We start from the raw sequence: 19,606 nt of genomic DNA, 5'->3' as shown, positions 1-19,606 counted from the left end.
GTGCGTGCCTGTGCGTTTCATAAGTGATGACGGAGCACATCAAATCACACTAGTGTTTAAATTCCATTCAAAAAAAAAACAAAAATAAATAAATAAAATAAATAAATTCCATTCAAAACAACTCAAACAGCAATACAACATTTTCATTTTAAAAGTCAATATTTACCTTCTACCAGGAACTCTATCCTTTGCACCATTCTAACTTTATGATGGAAAACTTCAGATGTCAACCTAGAAACTGTGCAAAGAGATACACAGTTTGCAAAAACCCTTTTGGAGGTAGAAGTTGGGGGTAAAAATGTTGCAGAGCTGCTCAGGAGCATCAGCAGATGGCCCAGGGTAGCCCAGCCTTCTGTCCACCCCGCATCAGTGTTGGGAATCTTACTCTGCCTCCGTTGGGCTCAACTAAGTTAGAGACTCAAACCAAGAACCCACATTAACAGTCACTTCCTATGCAAGTCTTTAAACCACTGTCCCAGTTAAAGCCAGTCTAAACTCTTACAATTACAAAAAAGAAAAGGAAAGAAAAGAAAAGAAAGAAAAAAAAGAAAAGAAGAAAAGAAAAGAAAAGAAAAAAGATAATAAGCAATTGTTTCTTTTTTTGTCCTATTTTCTTGATTGGAGAGGGGAGGGAGCTGTTTCAGGTCTGTTCATGAACCAACACACAGAGCTATCAGTCACACAATTCTTTTTTTTTTTTTTAAGATTTTATTTATTAATTCATGAGAGACACCGAGAGAAAGGCAGAGACACAGGCAGAGGGAGAAGCAGGCTCCATGTAAGGAGCCTGATGCAGGACTCGATCCCAGGACCCCAGGATCATGACCTGAGCCAAAGGCAGGCAATCACTGAGCCACCCAGGTGCCCCCAGTCACACAATTCTTTTTTTTTTTTTTTTTTTTTACACAATTCTTGGTTGTACATATTTACCTAGAAAAAAATCCACCAAAACAACTTGGCAATATTTTCCACCACTGATCCTTTCACTCGGGCTATTTATATAACAAAAAAATTAATCACGTCCTATCTTTCGTATCCTCGTGGTAAAGATTCCAGGATGAGGAAAGAAGGTAAACAGTTAAGGAACTGAGAATCACGGCCGGGAAGGAGGAGACACAGCAGCAGAAACTGGCACTGGATCATTCATTCATTCAACAGTCACTGCTAACCTAAACTCAGGGTAACCACAGCCCTGCATACTAAAAAGTAGGGGTGCAAACATTCCCCCCCAGAAGTGAACGGCAAATAAATGGCTTAGCTCCAACCTTCCCAAGCCACACACTAATCAAGGAGCTAAAAACAGATTAAAACCAGAAGTGAGAGGCTCAACAGAGAAACTCGTCCCCTTCCATGTAAGAAGGAAAATGAAAGTGCTCATTAGATACATCTGCATTTAGACACATCTAAAGATTAGGCAGTTCTGTGACAAACATTCCCTTCAGATGGCAATTCCAGATACTTCTCATGAAATTCTAAGAAAGAAAAGAGAGCACATTGTGAAGGTATTTTGGGGGTGAGGGCGTGGGAAAGCCTCTGCGTTTCAACACAGTTACCAGTTACAAGTGTTTTCAAACAAGAACGAAAGTTCCACGGCCTTCTGCATATCAAGAAGTTCTTCACCCAAAGGGGAACCATGAGGCAATACCCTTTATACCCTTTTGGCCCTGCGCACAATGGGCTCCCTCTTCTAGACCAACTTTGAAGTGGGTGATACATTCTAATCTAGATAATGCGAATGATATGATACTAGACCCACATAACAATTCCCGGGGCAGCAGACTTCAGTGTTCTTTCATGGGGCGTTTATACAGTATTTCAGCCTATATCCTAAATATAACTGCAGAAATGACATGTGATTTTACAAGAGGTGTTTAAGAATAGGATAGGCAAATGAACCACACCTCAAACTGAGCCAGGAAAAACAAGATCTCTACCCCACTAAGAGTCAGCAAGCCAAATAACAACCACTGGCCTCAGTTTTTCCCTCTGAAAAATGGGAATTTTACCATTGTGTTCACGTCCTGTCTCCTCCAGATAATTTATGATATTGCTCAGAAAATACTGCAGGTCTTTAGAGGGCTTAGGTATTGAGTCCATGTTTTCTAAAGTTATACACATTACATGAATTTCTCTACAAATCTTCTTTATCAACAAGTATCTTCAGTCTTAATTCTTTCTCTCCAGAGAATCAAGAGAGAAAAATAAAGCTAACTTTTGGATGAAAGATCACATGTTGACCGACCTCCCTTCCGCCCCTCACTAACCAGCTCAAGGGGCCCATCTTCTTCCAAGATCAAAAGGAACTCTAGGCCTAGAAGGAGTTTGAGAATAACTCAAATGACTTTGGAAGTACAAGAGTGGGAGACAGACATGAACACTGGAAGCATGCATACACACACACTCACTCACCTGAACCCATAACTCACACCCCAATTACCAGACTTAGCTTCAGAGAGAACTTTCTAGAATAGTGAGAAATATTAGATAAGTAGATATTATGGATCTTTTAATTTTATAATTTCCATTTGTAATAACTGAGTATATCTTCAAAATATATTTTTTTTAATTTTTATTTATTATTTGTGATAGTCACAGAGAGAGAGAGAGAATGAGGCAGAGACACAGGCAGAGGGAGAAGCAGGCTCCATGCACCGGGAGCCTGACGTGGGATTCGATCCCGGGTCTCCAGGATCGCACCCTGGGCCAAAGGCAGGCGCCAAACCGCTGCGCCACCCAGGGATCCCAAAATATATATGTTTAATTGCTCTAATTGGCATTCCATAAAATTAAAGCTAATTCCATCCCTATATTAATCTAGACTGTCCACCCAAAAAAGCTAAAAATAGTATTTTTAGCACACAATGGGAAATAGAAAATATTAAGATTTCTCTTTCACTCTCCAATATAAGAGGTAAAGTTCTCCTCCCCCATCGTGGATTTTGGAGAACATCAAAAGTACATTTTAACTGTTCCTGAGTCCACATCTGGAGTTTAAAAATCCAGTTTAAAAGGCAAATGATTTAAAATACAAACATATGGCTTTCTTCTCTACAGTGATTCCTAAAGGGAGAGAAAAAAAGTCTGAGTACAAACAAACTATTGTTTTAAAGGGGATTTTTCTTTTTAATTAAAAACACACCAAGAAGGCTAACTAAGCTTCTACTTTCTCCTGGAGAAAATAATAGAAGCAAGAATTACCATATTAATCTAATTAAATCTAGATCAGAGTACAGCATAGGTAATACAAAGACAACACTCAATTTCTGAAGAGTGTGGTCCCAAGTCTGTGCTTGGGTTAGAGTGCTTCACTTGTGCTTCACTTTTTTCTGTGAAGAGCCAGATAGTAAATGTTCTGTTTTGCCAGCCATGCAGGCTCTGTGGCAATGACCTAACTCCACTCTTGGGGCCCCAAAGCAGCCACAGACAACACTGGAAGACACGAGGGAGGCTGTGTTCCAAGACGATTTTATGGATGGATACTGAAATTTTAATTTTATATCATTTTCACGTGTCTCAAAATATTATCCTTTTGATCTTTTTCAACCATATACAAACATAATAAATTAATTAATTAAATAAATAAAACAAAATAATAAAATAAAAATAAAAACCTAAAAGCTATTCTTAGCTGACAGGCCATATAACAAGAGGCCTCAAACTTGATTCGGCCTGTGGACGGACAGTCGTCTCCCAGCCTCCACGTCAGAGCCACCAAGGCTGGAGCAGCTGTTGGCTCATCTAACCCATGTCGTCGTTCCTTAGTGGAAACTGAGGCCCAGAGAGGTGTGATGTCTCCCAGGGTCTCACAGCCAATTCCACTAGAAAGGGAGGGAAGCATTAGCTCTCCGGAAAAGCTCCCTGAGGCCTTAAAGGAGTGACATTCACCATGGAAAGTAACATGGGCAGTCTCCCTCCATTCTCAATGCCTTCCCTCTTTTTTTTAACATGTATTTATTTATTTGAGAGAGAGAGAGCATGCACACACGTGTGGTGGGGATGGAGGGGCAGAGGGAGAGGGAGAGAGAAACTCAAGCAGAGTCTATGTTAAGCGCAGAGCCTGACTCGGGGCTTGATCTCACCACCCTGAGATCATGATCTGAGCCAAAACCAAGAGTCAGACACAACCTACCGCACCACCCAGGAGCTCCTCCCTCTTTTTTAAAAAATGTATTTCTCTCCTATTTTTTTTCTTTAGTATGCTCTTTATTCTTTTTAGTACCACTCTCATTTTCATTTTCCTGTGACTCTTTTTATTTTGCCCTACACCTTAACCAGATATATCTCAAAATGAAATACATCTTGGAATTAAAACATTTATGGGGTACCTGGCTGGCTCAGTCTATGGAGTATGCAACCCTTGATCTTCAGGTTGTAAATTCAAGTCCCACACTGGGTGTAGAGATTACGTAAAAAAATAAAAATCTTTTAAAATAAAAGGATTAAGACATATACATGTACGTAATGATGTTTCACTTACTTTCTTTTTATTTTTTTTTCTTACTTTCTTTTTAAATTTCATTTGGTAGTTTAAAAAACAGATTCCAAATTAAAGCAACTTTTTACAAAGAATTCTTCTTCTGACTTTTTCATCACTTTTTTTTTCAGAGAAATGTATGGCTTTCTGTTATATGCTCATTCAAGACTTGAAACCTTAATGTTTCTCAGAAACTCTCCCGTGATGATTTTTTATGAAGATTGGTCTATCAACTATTTTGTTCTTACACACTTCCTCAAAAAGACATGGTTTTATACTTCTGTGAAGAGGAAGTGGCATTCTTAAAAGTAATTCTCAGTTCTTTTTGACAACTTAAATCAAGAATGATTGCAAACTCTTCAGAATTCAACACACATGTATTCTCCTAGATCCATCTAAACATAAAATTCAAATAAATAAATAAATAAATAAATAAACATAAAATTCTTCAGCTGAACAAAACAAGTCAATTCATTCATTAAAGCCAAAATGAAAGAAAAATGTACTTCCTAAAGTTGTAGGAACCAAAATGCTACAATGCAAATCTAAGTGTGGAGATTTCACACAAAATTAAAACCAACAGAAACACCTTCTACCAATGCTGTTTAAGTTAGAGATTTAAGAACAAGTTGGGTAAGGCGCCTGGGTGGCTCAGCGGTTGGGTGTCTGCCTTCGGGTCAGGTCGTGGTTCCAGGGTGGTGCTGCCCGAGTCCCACATCAGGCTCCCTGCAAGGAACCTGCTTCTCCTGCCTGTGTCTCTGCCTCTCTCTCTGTATTTCATGAATAAATACATAAAATCCTTAAAGGAAAAAAAAAAAAAAAGACCAGATAAATGGTTATAAATTTAAAACAAAAAAATAATTAAAATCATATTCTCATAGAATTGAAATTGACCCTAGAGAACATTTTAATTTGACAAATGAAGAATCAACCAGAAATTCAAGAACTATTTATTGAATTCACATAGGCCACTTACTGTACAAAGACTTTTCCCACTTGATTGTCACAACTTCCCCATGAAGCAAGTATTATTATAACCACTTTTAAATCAAGGAAAGTTTTGTCATAGTTGTGCCTGAGACACCTAGTCAGGAGTAGAGATGTGCCTATAGTCTAGATCTTCAGACAGCAACTTTGGTATTCCCTTCACTATGCCACTCCCATGTAATTTTTTGGAAACTGTTCAGTGAGATGTCACATTTTAAAATATAGTATATATAGTAGTTAGAGTACCCTAGGACCTGGATACTCTTTTGCTAAAGAGCAGAGCTCCTCAAAATAAGATTGTTTCTTCTGGCTGCTAAGAAAAGTAGCATGAGCTACTAAATGCTACACTTATTTTATGGGACCCAAGACTTCATTATACGGAGGTTCCAAAGATCAAAAACCCTGGTCAACTGGCTTCTGAATTACACATAACAAGACCATTTACTCAAGTTGCAACTGGCCATTTCTCAAGCCTACAATCTATTCTTAAATCTGGGCTCCATTAAGAAGAACATGGAGGGGAGCACCCGGGGGACGAAGTAGACTAAGCGTCCAACTCTTGGCTTTGGCTCAGGTCACGATCTCAGGGTGGGGAGATCGAGCCCCATCCATGTAGGGCTCTGCGCTCAGCACGCTCAGCACAGAGTCTGCTTGGCATTCTCTCTCCTCCGTCTGCCTCTGCCCCTCACATCTGAGCTCACACTCGAGCTCTCACACTCTCATGCTCTATACATGATTTTTTTTTAAAAAAAGAAAAGGATATGGAAGGATTTTCGCACTTGCAGAAATAAAGATATCTCTGCTTGCCTAAAAGCAACACTGAGATCCTTGAGGGCAACAGCCAAGTCCTACTTCCCCTTCAGGTAAGAAAAGAGGTGTGGCAACAAGGGTCATTAAAATTGAGACCTGTGATTGCCTGATGTCTTTTAAAACCTCCCAGTTGAGGGGCGCCTGGGTGGCTCAGTGGGTTAAGCCTCAGACTTCTGATTTCGGCTTCAGATCATAATCTCAGGGTTGTAGGATTGGTCCTGTGTGGGGCTCCGCGCTCGGTGAGGAATGTGCTCCTCTCCCTACCTCTCTCTCCTTGCCCCTCCCCCCGCTCGCACACAAGCACGCTCTTTCTCTCTCTCTCTCTCTAACATAAATAAAAATAAATCTTAAAAACATATATAAGTAAATAAAACTACCCAGTTTAAATAGAATCATGGTTTAAAAGCAATGTAACATCGGGGCACCCGGGTGGCTCAGTTGGTTAAACATCTGTCTTCAGCTCAGGTCATGATCTCAGGGTCCTGGGATGGAGCCTGGAGTCGGGGCTCCCCACTCAGAGGGAGCCTGCTTCTCCCTCTCCCTCCGCCCCTTCCCCTGCTTGTGCTCCCTCCCTCTCTCTCTCTCTCAAATAAAAAATAAATAAGATCATTTTTAACAAATTAATATAACATCATGATAAGCACCAGGTGATGTACGAACTGTTAAATCACTATATTGTACACCCGAAACTAATACAACACCGTACGCTAACTGGAATTTAAAAAAGAAAACTACAACAAAGTGACTTGGGGCAACTCTAAATTCCCCTGGAAATACCTTACAACTGAAATAACTGTACAAATATTGCCAAATGTAGGTCTTCCTAAAGGCCCCCAACTTGTGATTTTCAGGTAGAGACTCGAATATCCACCTCGAATTACCAGGGCCACTGAAAGTGAGTCAATAGATGCGTGAGCTTCACAACCAACTCAGGGCTATTTGCGTCTTTCTGGAGGCCACAAAACTAGCAGAATTGTATGCTTTTCTGACAATCAAAGAGGATCCTAACAACTCTACTGAAGGTGTTCTATCAGGGTGACAGTAGAGAGCTTAGAAGGGGCACAAAGGCACTGGGGGTTATTCTGTATGTTAGTAAATTGAACACCAATAAAAAATAAATTAAAAAAAAAAGAAGGGAAAAAAAAAGAAAAAAAAAAAAAAGAAGGGGCACAAAGGGAGGAGGAAGAAGTAAACTGAAAGGAAAATAAAAAAGCTTCCAAAAAGAGTGAGTCACTAAAATATTCGGGTGCCCTGGGCAAACGCGAAGGTTTTATGGTTTTGTTTTCTTGTTTTGTAAGATAAAGACTTTCTTTTTCAACCTACCCACAGTACCATATTCATACTTTAAGGCATCAGATACCCAGGCAACATCCAAATTGCCCCAACTGTCTCACAGAAACGTGTTTAAGTTTGTTTGAATCAGAATCCAAATCCATTCGCTGCAATTAGTTTGCACTAGAATTAGGGTCTTAATTCTCATTGATCTATTTCCCCTCCCCCTCCCTCTTTTTATCTCGCAGTTGATTTTTATTAGTTTGGGAGGTAGAACTTACTGATTGACCAGGGGCAGAGAACACCCATCACGCGCCCTCCCTACTGCCCATCACCCAGCTACCCTACCCTCCAGCCACCCTCCGTCTGTTTTCTAGAGCTCAGCATCTCTTCTGGTTTGCCTCCCTCTCAATTTTCACCTTATTTTATTTTTCCTTCCCTTCTCCTATGTCATCGGTTTTGTTTCTTAAATTTCACATGAGTGAAATCATCTGATATTTGTCTTTCTCTGCCTGACTTATTTGTCTTAGCATAATATCCTCTAGTTCCATCTACGTCATTGTAAATGGCAAGGTTTCATTCTTTTGAAGGCTGAGAAATATTCCTGTGTGTGTGTGTGTGTGTGTGTGTGTGTGTGTACACCATGTCTTCTTTATCCATTCATCTGTGGCTGGACATCTCGGGTCTTTCCATATTTTGGCTATTGTTGACATTGCTGCTATAAACATTGGGGTCTATGAGCCCCTTCGAATCACAATGTTTGTATCCTTTGGATAAATACCTAGTAGTGCAACTCACAATTGATTTTTTAAAGAAATGAAATCACTTTTTTCCTGTGTATTCCCATAGTCTGGATTTTTTAAAGTGATTTTTAATAAAAATTTATAAGGTTGAAAACAGATCTTCTCCAGACCTACTACATTAATCTGTCAGTGTCGTGCACCGTGAAGACCATTCATCCAGCCTCTTTCAATGAAGTTTAATATTCCAGGATACATATTTATCCACAAAATGTTGCCAGAACAAGAATATGTACAATATTCAAGTAGACGGTATAGTAGAGACATAAGGACCCATAAAGTAACACCTCCTCTTATGCTTCAATACTCCTTAGAACAAGATGGGATACAAACTCATTTTTTAAAGCTCATGCCTATCCAACACATGGAAACAATGAGTCTTGGCCAGACACAATTTATGTCTCCAGGAGAGGACATGCAGTACCTATCAGAGAAACTCAAGGAAAAATGATTTGTAAATACACAAATACCTCTCCTACCAAGTATACATGTTGAATATTTCTTTCCTTTCGTCTCCTGCTTTCCTAGAATGAACCCTCTGCTTCCGTAAATTCCGTCTTCAGGTTATCCGACAGGCACATCACTCACCTAGAATGCCTTCCATCCTCTTCTACTGTCTAAATCACTCCCTTCCTCTAGGATCACTGGACCCCCTCCAGCTCCCTGATGCCTTTCTTAGTAACTATTCCCATTTCTGGACTTCTGTACCCCCAGAATGTCATTTGTCCAGTCAGACTGTCCTATCTCACACAGTGGAAAAGCTGAGGTCATAGTACTATATGAACATAGGTGCATATACCTGGTTTGACAGGTTTTTCATATGCCACGTGCATTCAGTAAACATCTGCTTAGGGCCTTCCATCCACAAGGCATGCGATACCATCTCTAACAACACCATGAGCTCCATGAAGAAGGGAGCCTCTTGTGATACTACGCCTGTCTCAAGAGGCCAGAAGCACAAGAGCTAAGTATGGGCACCTGGGAGACAAGCTTGCCCAGATGTGAACCTCAGAGTCATGTGACCCTAAAGAGACCACTTAATCTCTCAATTCTCATTTTCCTCATCTGTCAAGTGGAATGATGACAGTCACTCCTTCATAGAGAAGTTGTCCAGATTAAACACCATAAAGCATGATTATTGTCTTACATCCTCCTTCCCAATTGGCTCTCTGGTTTCTAACCAGAAATTTTATTATACTTGTTCTTATCCATTGTGGAAAGAGGGGAGCACAGGACTCCATCAGAGTCACTGCCTTGGAGATGAAGTTTACTAAACAGATGCTGATTGCTTGAATACATAAAAGATACTCCACTTTGCAATGGGTCTCAGCATCCTTCCCCATAATATTTAGGGTCCACATCTCCCTTTTCCTAGTGTCACCCTGATACCTCCCCTATAAAGAAATGGAACCCACTGAGGACCAACTACAGTGCTAACCCACCCCGCCACCAAAAGTTCAATTTAAAAAGATGAGATATGTAATCAGAAAAGAAGACAATATGTGATCTTTTATCTTTTGATGGAGCAGAAAGATTACTCCAAATTTTGTTTGAATGGAAATCCAATATCCCAGTGTACAGATGGAAGCTCTGTTTATAAAAGTTTTCTTATAGAAGTATTTTTAAGATCTTTTGTTTGTTTGAGCACCTGAGTAAAAACATTTGAACATGTAGATATATACATACACACTCATCCATATTTATATCATTCACTAACCAACCTTTATTGGGCATTTACTATGTGCCTTATACCTTTCTAAGTGCTGAAGTTAACAGCAGTGAATGAACCAAGCTAACAAAACAACAGAAACCTCTGCCCTGTTATTTGTATCTCTTCTACACATAAGTTTTTGTTTTTATAAAAAAATAAAATATATGGTATGAGGGATAGATACTATGGAAAGAAATAAAGAAAGGGGATAAGAAATATGGCACAGGCGGTTGATACAGCATGGTCAGGAAAGGACTCGCTGAGAAGGTAACATGTGAGTAAAGATCTGAAAGGGATGAGGAGGAGCATGGGGACTTCTGGGGAAGACCTTCACAGGCAGCAGGAACATCAAGGGGTCTCAGGTAGGTGACTGGCGTGTTCACTGGATGGTGAGGAGGCCAGTGCTGGTGCCAAGCAGCCAGAGAGAGAAAGGAGAAGACACGGCTGGACAGGTGAGTGGAGGGGGGTGTGGTGAGCCACACTATGACTTCAGCTTCTCCTCTGTGAGATAGGACGGTCCGACTGGACAAATGACATGATCTGAGCATCAGTGTTCCATCACTCTGAAGGCTGTGCTGTGAGCAGAGTATCAAGGCTGGATGAGCAAGTCCAGTCAGAAGGTTGCTGCAATAGTCCAAGTGGTGGTTTGGCCAGGTGGTCAAAAGTGGGAAGGTGAACTGAGTGGATTTTTATAGTATTGGAGTATAAACACATATTTAGAATACACCCCAAAAATGAACATTTTAAAGGGTTTTAAATGAAATATGAATGCTGATATTTTCTTTCCCAAACTCAACAAGCCATCTTGCTCAGCTCTGGGGTAGAGGTACCCCTGGGTTTTGGCACCCCATGCTTTAGCAATAATGGGTTGATTGATTTGCCCCAATTTACCTGAATTTCTACCTGGCTTTCTATCCTGACACTTCCTCTGTGCTCACTTCCCATCTTTCTCTTCATCTTGCCTATCTTAGATAGCAAAACAAGCTTCTTCTACAGACTGAGTATATCTACACACACACACAGGCTGTTGATTGCATGTGAGGATTCCCTCCTTGAGAAAGTCTGTGGTCACTGTGTCAACTGTACCCCATCTCTGGGTCCAACGGTTGGGAAACAGACTTTGTTAGACCCAGATGTTATTATGGAGCTCACTAAAATAGGATTATGGGGGGAACCCAGGCCATTTGCTAAAGCAGCATCTCTGAGGAAGGCTAAAGTGGGCACCAGCTCAGCACAGCTCACAACAGACAAACATGGAGTCTGCAAGAAGCACGAGGGAATTCTCACAGGGCCACACAGAGAGCAGCCACAAGGTTGTGTGTTCCTCGCCGAAACCAAGCTTCTGGAGATGCTGGATGACATTCTTGGGGAAAGGACCCCTGACGTTTAGGCAGACATGGGGTGTGTTTCTCAGACCTGGTCAAGTCTAGCTGCCACCACCACCCTGGGAGGCTGGAGGGGGAAAGGTGGAGGAGAGAACAAAAGTTCATGAGAGGCAGATACTTTTCAAACCAGACTCCATGAATTGAGATGAGATATGTGGGGCATTCCCTTAGACTGTTAGAACTTGAAAGAACATAGGGGATTTTCCAACCATCCACTCCTATTTTACAGACAAAGAAACTAAGGCCAGGACTTGCCCAAAGTCCTACAACTATTAGAAAAAGAACCATCATGAGTAGAATTCCGTCTTCCGATTCCCATCTAGTATTATTTTGAAAATAAACAAAAGCAATTTAACATTTAAACCTTTTTTTCTTTTTAACGCTGAAACCTTTGAGACAGATTGGAACTGTGAGGAAATTTTGTATGTCTAGGCCTCAGATGTTCTTACAAATCCCTCTAGTTTTACCAAGAGCTCTGGATACTCCCCTGGCACAGAATGGTCTCCTGCTCTTAAGGATATCTTAGAAAGTTCCACTGGGATGTTTATGACTCACAGGGTGGGAGTGAGGGAATTACAGACACATGAAGACCAAGAAATACAAGCAAGCATCGGCTTAGCAAAGCCTGAAAAAGTCCAAAGATGGACTATATACTTCCTATTTGCTTGGCCCAAGTAATAGAGTACTGAGTAAGTTTTCAGCTTCAAAAGGAAAGACAGATAAAAAGATTCTTAAAAATTATGAGTATCATGAAGAAAAACTCAACTCGTGATCATTAATTTCAACCTCGTGGGCTACCAAGTTTTTTACAGACTGGAACGCTGATGAGAGAAAATACCCACTCTCTCAACCTCTGAAGTCGAGCAGAAGCCAAAGATGATGTTGGTAAAAGGGTGCTAAAGGAATAATCAATAAAGCTGAGTCTTTATAAAATAAATAACCTTGCATTAGCTATCAAATGGGGGGAAGGGGTGGCCACAGGGCAGGAATCAGTTTGTAAATCATTGACATCTGTTAAAACCTTCTGGAATCTGAATTTAACTGCTTGACTTTGTTACCTAGGAAATTAAATTGGAGTTCCTCTGCAAATACGCCCTCCACGGCCACATCTGTGAAGAAGACTACAGTACGAACTGTAAACAGAGAGACTGAGTCACACAGGGAGCAGAATGGGAGGAGCCACGGCACCCGAAAGGCATCCAGTCCAACCTCTTCTCTTTACAAAGAACCACCTGAGGCCCCCAGAGCCTAATGTGACCTGCCAGGGGCTGGCTAATGCACCACATATGCCACCTCTCCTTACCTTATGCCCAAACAAACATTGATCACTGATCATTACATTTCCCCCCATCCTCAGCTGTAAGAGCCAGAATGCTCCTGCCACCCCCTCAACCAAGCGGTCAGAACTGATGTATGAAATGAAAACCATTTTCCGACTCTGCACTTGCATAAGGTGATAAAGCAATCTTTGTAATAACTGCTCCAGTGCAAGCCTGACTCAAAAGAGAGTGACTAGCCTACTAATCACTGTCAGGCCTGGGGTGAGCAGACACAGAGTCTGTGTAGCGTGACCGTGCATCCAGGTTTACCTGGGACACACCTGGTTCACACCTATTTTCTCAGCTTAATATTCAATAGGACCCCCATCAATTTCCAAGTTGTCCCAGAATGAATAAAAAGGATATGGTCACCCGAATTCTTTGTAACTCCTAATCATCTACAAATATTTATAAATGTTTGTTTTTTGAGTACACGACATGTCAGGAAAAAAAACAATGAATCCATCACCAATAACCTTCCCATACAAAGGGGCTTTCAAATCATACTAAATCCAAATAATCTTTAAAAGGGCCTCAAGGATCACTACTGTCACCAATCTCTTACGTACTGAGCTTCTTTTTATTTTTTATTTTTTTTGTACTGAGCTTCAATATGGAATCTCCTGTGAGGAAAACAAAAAGGAAAGCCATAGGGGCCGCCTAGCTGGCTAAATTAGTAGAGCATAGGACTCTTGATCTCAGGGTGGTGAGTTCAAAGAGCTTATTAAAAAAAAAAAAGAAGAAGAAAGAAAGAAAGAAAGAAAAAGGAGAGCCATAGCTTACCAAGTTTGGAAACCACAGGATTATATCTCTCCAGCTCCTCCCTATTTTTTAAATTATTTCATGTTATACTTCATACTGAATATAATTTATATTATGTTGTTGAAACAGAAATCTTTTTAAAGAATGTTTCAGTCCTGCTTCTGGAACAAACAATTGTGTTTTTTGGAGTTTATATTTGCTCCCTATGTAGAGGAAAAGAGGAAGTAAAAGTTGAAACCTTAAAAGAAAAAAAAGGCATGTGCTGCTGGGTTTACACTAGAGCAGTCAGTCATTTATTTAAGAGACACATAAATTCAGTTTATTTGGAAAAGTCACTGGTCTAAACAGCACAGTTGTTAGGTTTGTGGTCAAGAGAAAGCTACTGATATCATCGTGTGGAAAGTTTAAAAATTTTACCTGGCTACTCAGAAGACTAGAAGTTTCTGTATCAAGATGTCAGGAGTAGTTCTGAGTACAGAGACTGCAGATGGTTTCCACTGTTTGTTTTTGCGTATCTAGCTTACTGATTTTTCTACAACGATCATAGTTTATTTGTTAATGACCAAGGACCAAGAAAAAAAATCCCCAAGCTCCCAATCAACAGGTCTTTCAGCATGTTGGGGATGTGGAGAAGCAAACAGGATAAGCCGGGCCCAAGTATGGCAGGAGCAGAGGCCTCAGAACAACTCCTAACTCAGACAGGCCTGGGTCTGACCCCAAGAGCAAGGAAGAGTGTGGGGGTGCAGCTCGCCCAGTGGCTTCCTGGTAATTAAGAGCAAGCACCCATGGGTCCTACGACTGCGCTGACCTTTCAACTATTAAAAGTATAGCCTTGTGGTTAGAGCCCCACCTGTGCGATCAGACTGCCAGGGTAGGACCTGGCGCTCGCTCAGTGGGTGTATGACCTTGAACAAGTCAATTAGCCCCTTTATTCCTGTTTTCTCATCTATAAAATAGGAATCACACTGCCACCTACCTCCTAGTGTGGCTGTGAGGATTAAAAGAGATGATTCACCGTAAGGGCCCAACATTCAAGATCACAATAAATGTAAGCCAGTATGAGGTCTCTGCCAGGAAACACCAGCCCTCAAGTGCACTCCCCAAATCACGTGACTGGATCCCAAAACACTAAAGAAGGGTCCAAAGAATAAAGCCTTTCTTTTCCCGTCTTTGCTGAAGGCAGGACCACAGCATCGTGTTTGCTATAAACCCAGAAGGATGAGGGCAGCCCTATAAAACACACAACATGTCCCCAAGGCCCCACACTGCGAGCTAGAAATCCTGCTTTCAAAGTTACAGAATTTCTAGTTTCTTGCCACTGCCACAGCTGCCAGCCACTGCCTTTGGCAAGGAGATGGGTGACTCAAGTGTGAGCGAGGACTTGGCAAGGGGACACCTAGCCAGAAGGCCTCCAGGCAGGAAGCTCCAAAAGGGCCACCTGCTGAAACGGTTTGTCTATAGGCAGCCCTTGAGATAGAGGTGACATTCTGCTGTCACTAGCAAATTCAGATAAGAATAGTGAACATCTCAAAGGTCCAAAAGAACTTATCATTTGGGCTTCTTAACTCTGAAGAGCTTTATGGGAGGGCGGGGAGGGCAGGCTGCAGATAGGACCAGACACTAAAAATCACCGGAGTACCTTAACCAGACATAACGAGCAGCCGCCAAAAGTTCAATAGCAAACCAAATTACAAAGAGTTTCATGGCTATCTTACACTAAATCTACATTTGTATGAAACAGAACTTCCTTTCCCAAACTTTAAAGTCACCTCTCTTTATCAAAGATATAAAGAAACCTCCTAATGTCCAACCAAGAGGAAGTAATTACATTATTTTTTAAGGTTTTATTTATTTATTCATGAGAGAAAGAGAGAGAGGCAGAGACACAGGCAGAGGGAGAAGCAGGCTCCATGCAGGGAGCCGGACGTGGGACTCGATCCTGGGTCTCCAGGATCACACCCTGGGCCGAAGGCGGCGCTAAACCGCTGAGCCACCCGGGCTGCCCAATAATTACATTATTATATTAATTACACAGGCGAGTGTGTTCTATGCTGCACAGAGTGACCAACTCATCGTGGTTTGCCTAGAATTTTCCAAGCTTTAGTACCAAAAGTACCACATCCTGGGAAACCCCTCAGTTCTAGGCAAACCAAGATGATTGGTCCCCGTAACATTGCAAGAAAAATGATGTTGTGCTGTCTGAAGAGGAAAAATAGAAGAGCACGGTTACAAATGCAGAAGTGCTAAATGCTAAGTTTGTAGCAACAGCTCCCAGTTCCTTCTCGTAGTGAAAAAAAAAAAAAAAAAGAAAGAGAATAAGTAATTTAAAAAAAAAAAAAAAAAAAACACTGGAAACAACACTTGCCTCTCCCTTTTTTAAAACTATCCCAAAACAGAGTTCAGAAGAGACGTTTCCTCCTCGCCCATGACTGAGGTGCCCATGCGGGACTGAGTGTGGACCTGGTGGCCGCCAGCAGCCCAGCCAGTCCCTGCACCCAGCAGCAGCAGCAGGACAGGAAATGTCATCTTCTTACATGCTTTCCTCTAGGCACATATAAAAACAAAGCAAGATGGTTTGTGATTCAGGTTATCAACAAGAAGAATGTGTCTGGGAGATCAGGATAGCAAGCTCAAAATCCAAGAGCCATGGTGAAAACCAAGAATCACTTCACAAATGGGCACTTGGGTGACTCAGTGGTTGAGCATTGCCTTGGGCTCAGGTCATGATCCTGGGGTCCTGGGATCCAGTCCCGCATCAGGATCCCCGCAGGGAGCCTGCTTCTCCTTCTGCTTATGTCTCTGCCTCTCTCTCTCTCTCTGTCCCTTGTGAATAAATAAATAAAATCTTCAAGAAAAAAAAAAAAAAAGGTGAGGGAGGAACTGAGAAGTGATTGTTTCACCAGCCGCTGAATGGAAAGTCAGGCACTCTTCTACAAACTCCACGGCACGAGCAAGACTCCAGGCAGGCCGGCCCCTGCCCACAACGACGAGTAGAACTCTTGGAGTAGGAATTTAAGCAAAGGATTTTTAAGCCTCTGGTGAGGTTAAGCATCAGTACCTAAGAATTTAGTTTCAAACTGAAAGGTAACACCATATAAGGCAAAAAAGACCACACACTTCCTGGACCTAAAGACACACAGAAACCTCCGTTGCTCACGACTCCACCCAGCCCAGACCACCTCCTCATCTCGCCTCCATCTGGCCTTGTCCCAAGATAGGGTGGCAAGTCTCAGGTGCTCCTGAACCCTTAGAACTCCTTAGATCCCTTTTATGCATCTGGAGATGGAGCCAAATGCAGGTTATATGACTCTTCATCTCCATGGCGATATTAGTTTCTTTGGAGAAGGGAGGAGATGTATTAGGAAACATTTTAAAAGACAAACCTCTTTGAAAGTCCTACTCTGATAAATCCCAAAGAATAACTTTTCTTCCTAAGACCAAGAAATAAACTTTCTCCTAGGGTTGATCATGATTTAGGAGAGGACGCCTTCTTCTAATCCTTTCAACACGTCAAATGAGAAGACAGAGGTGTCTAACTCTCGCAAAAAGCACAGAAGTCTGGAAGGCAGGGGGCAGGCGCTAGTTCCAGCAATGCAGGCCAGTAGCTGTGGTCCTTGGGGACTGCATGCTTCCCTCATTCAGATCTCAGGTTCCCCATTTAAAAAAATAAAGGATTTGAGCTGAGATCATCCTCAGCATCTCTTCCTCCTCTAAAACTCTATGTGAAATTCTGTTGTGCGTGTGATTATAAAAAATAATGCCCCTTAGATCCATGTTTTGTACTTCGAAGATTTAGGAATTAAGAGACAAGTATAGTAACTTGGACCAGCAAGGACGACATGACCAGGGCCGCTTCAAACTGGACGATTAAAACACACACACACACACACACACACACACACACACACATGTCTAACAGTTGTCAAAGTATGTGACCAAAAAAGGTGGAGGGAATCCTTCTATCAACTTGCAAACACTTTTAAATGCTCTGGAACCAATGGCAACAAGTAGATGCCTCACAATTACCAGCTGTTCCTCCTGCTAAATTTAAGGGTAAGATGAATGTCAATTCAGTGATCTCTCCCCCACGGAAAGGGGGGTGGGGGGAGGCCTGTAAGTATTTAGGGCAAACAAAGCAAAATTTTGAATCTGAAAGACGTGAGAGCCCATCCTTCCGGTGACCGACCGCCTCTAGCTTGCGGGGTGTTCTAACTGGGGACAGCGAGGCAGCAAGTGCAACCGGCGGGAGACGCAGGAGGTTTCGCACCACGGAGCAGCCCCTCTGCGGGGCGCCGAGGTCCAGCCTGCCTCCGGGCCCACCTGCACCCCCAAACAGTGCTCGTTTCACGACCCTCGAGTAAATGGCGGGAGGGGGGCGAGGGGAAGCCGCCCGGTCCCTTTCCTTCGCGGAAGGAGCTGCAGAGTTTTGTCACGCAGCTCGGCGGGCGCCTCTGAGTGCCGCCGCCCTCGGGGCAGCAAAGGCTGCAAAGGTGGGGCGTCCCCGTCGCCCAGACCCGCCGCGAGGACGCTCGGGGCTCCGCAGCTCCCCTGGGCGGGCGCCGGCCCGGACGGCAGCGGACAGACCCTCGGCGGGCGGGGACGGCGGGCGGGCCCGGGGCGCGCGACTGGAGCTCCCGGGGCACCTCGGCCGCCGCGCACACGCAGCCTCCGCGCCGCGGCGGGGGAGGTCGGGCCGTCCCGGGGAACCGACGCCCCAGACAGCCCGACCCCGGGGGCCGCGGGCCCGGCCGGCCTCCGCCGTGGCTCGGGGAAGGGTCCCCGGCTGCGAGCCGTCCGCCCGCTCCCGCCGCCGCCCTCCTTCCGGGCGGCCCCGGGGAGCCCCTCGAGCCTCCCCTCCCCCTGCCCGGCCGGGGCCCGCGCACACCGGCTTGCACCCGCGCGCACCCGCAGCCCCGCTTGCATCCGTGCGCCCGCGCACCCATGCACCCGCTTGCACCCGCACCCCCGCTTGCACCCGCTTGCACCCGCTTGCACCCGTGCACTCGCACAGCCGCGCGCACCCGCTTGCACCCGTGCACTCGCCCACCTGCGCGCACCCGCGCGCGCACCCGCCTGCACCCGCGCACCCGCGCGCCCGCACCCCGGCGGCGCCCCGGCCCCGGCCCCGGCCCCGGCCCCAGCGCTCGGGCGCGCCGCGGGCACCGGGCGGAGCGCGCAGCTCCGACGGCCCAGGGCGGGGACGGCGCCGCGGAGCCTCAGCCCCCCGCCTGGGGCGCAGCGGGCGGCCGCGCACAGCCCTCCCCGCCGCGCCGAGCCCGCAGCCCGCGCCGCGCCCCCGAGCCCGCCGTCCCCGCCGCCGCCCCTACCTGGTCGGCGAGTTTGAGCACTGCCATTCTTCCGCCGCTCGGCGCGCGCGCATGCAGGTCCCCGGCCCGCAGATGTCACGCCGGGCGCCGGGGAAGCGGAAGGGACCGCCGGGGGAAGGGGGGGAATCTGGCTCCCGAATTTGACAGCCCTCCCCCTGCTCCTCCCCCGCCGCCGCCTCCTCCCGCCGAGAGGCCGACCCGGGCCGCCGGGCTCTGCAGCCGAGCCCGCCCGCCCGTCTACAGGAAGTGCCGGCTGCTGCCAGCCCGGCCGCCACTGACATCACCGCCGCCGCCTGCTCGGCCGCGCCGCCCGGGCCGACGCTGCCTCCTGCCGCCCGCAGCCCGGCCTCGCAGCCCGCGGCCCCCCGCGCCCCGCGCCCCCCGCCCCGCGCCCCGGGGAGCCGGCCCCCCCGCCCCGCGGCCGCACGGGGGCGCGCGGTTAGAGACGCCCCGCGCCCCCGCCCGCGCCCGCGCCCCCGCCCGCGCCCCCGCCCGCGCCCCCGCCCGCGCCCCCGCCCGCGCCCCCGCCCCGCGCCCCGCGCCGCTGCGCACACACACACACACGCGCGCGCGCGCACACACACACGCACACGCACGGACACTACCTGATGAGCCGCCCTTGCAGACGCAGGCCTCGCGGTGGCACTCCCAGGCCGCCAACTCCAACCGCAGGGACTCGGTCAACCGCACTTCTCCCTAATCCGGGGCCACATCCCACCCGGGGCAGGGATTGTAGCTCGGGGGCTTTTCTTTGTTCAG

The 19,606-nt window shown here is 45.3% G+C and overlaps 1 protein-coding gene across 12 annotated transcripts in view; it reads right to left on the bottom strand.

Moving 5' to 3' along the window:
* The window catches only part of ANKRD44 (ankyrin repeat domain 44), a 340,062-nt gene extending 320,993 nt beyond the window's left edge, over nt 1-19,069 (bottom strand). For 5 of the 12 annotated variants that reach the window (XR_013373237.1, XR_013373238.1, XR_013373235.1 and 2 more), the window contains exon 1: nt 18,848-19,065. Coding sequence is in view for 6 of the 12 variants with exons in the window: in XM_077885642.1 (XP_077741768.1) it covers nt 18,848-18,874 (27 nt within the window). In the remaining 6 variants the exon portion in view is untranslated. Of the gene's footprint in view, nt 1-18,847 lie in introns of all 12 variants that reach the window. The other 7 variants (XR_013373236.1, XR_013373239.1, XM_077885644.1 and 4 more) reach the window with 4 other exon arrangements.
* Between the last annotated feature and the right edge of the window lie 537 nt (nt 19,070-19,606).

Source organism: Canis aureus, chromosome 36 (assembly GCF_053574225.1).
Source record: "Canis aureus isolate CA01 chromosome 36, VMU_Caureus_v.1.0, whole genome shotgun sequence".
Classification (NCBI taxonomy): Eukaryota; Metazoa; Chordata; class Mammalia; order Carnivora; family Canidae; genus Canis; species Canis aureus.
The sequence above is the reverse complement of the archived record's forward strand: the minus strand, read 5'-3'. Positions and strand labels throughout refer to the sequence as shown.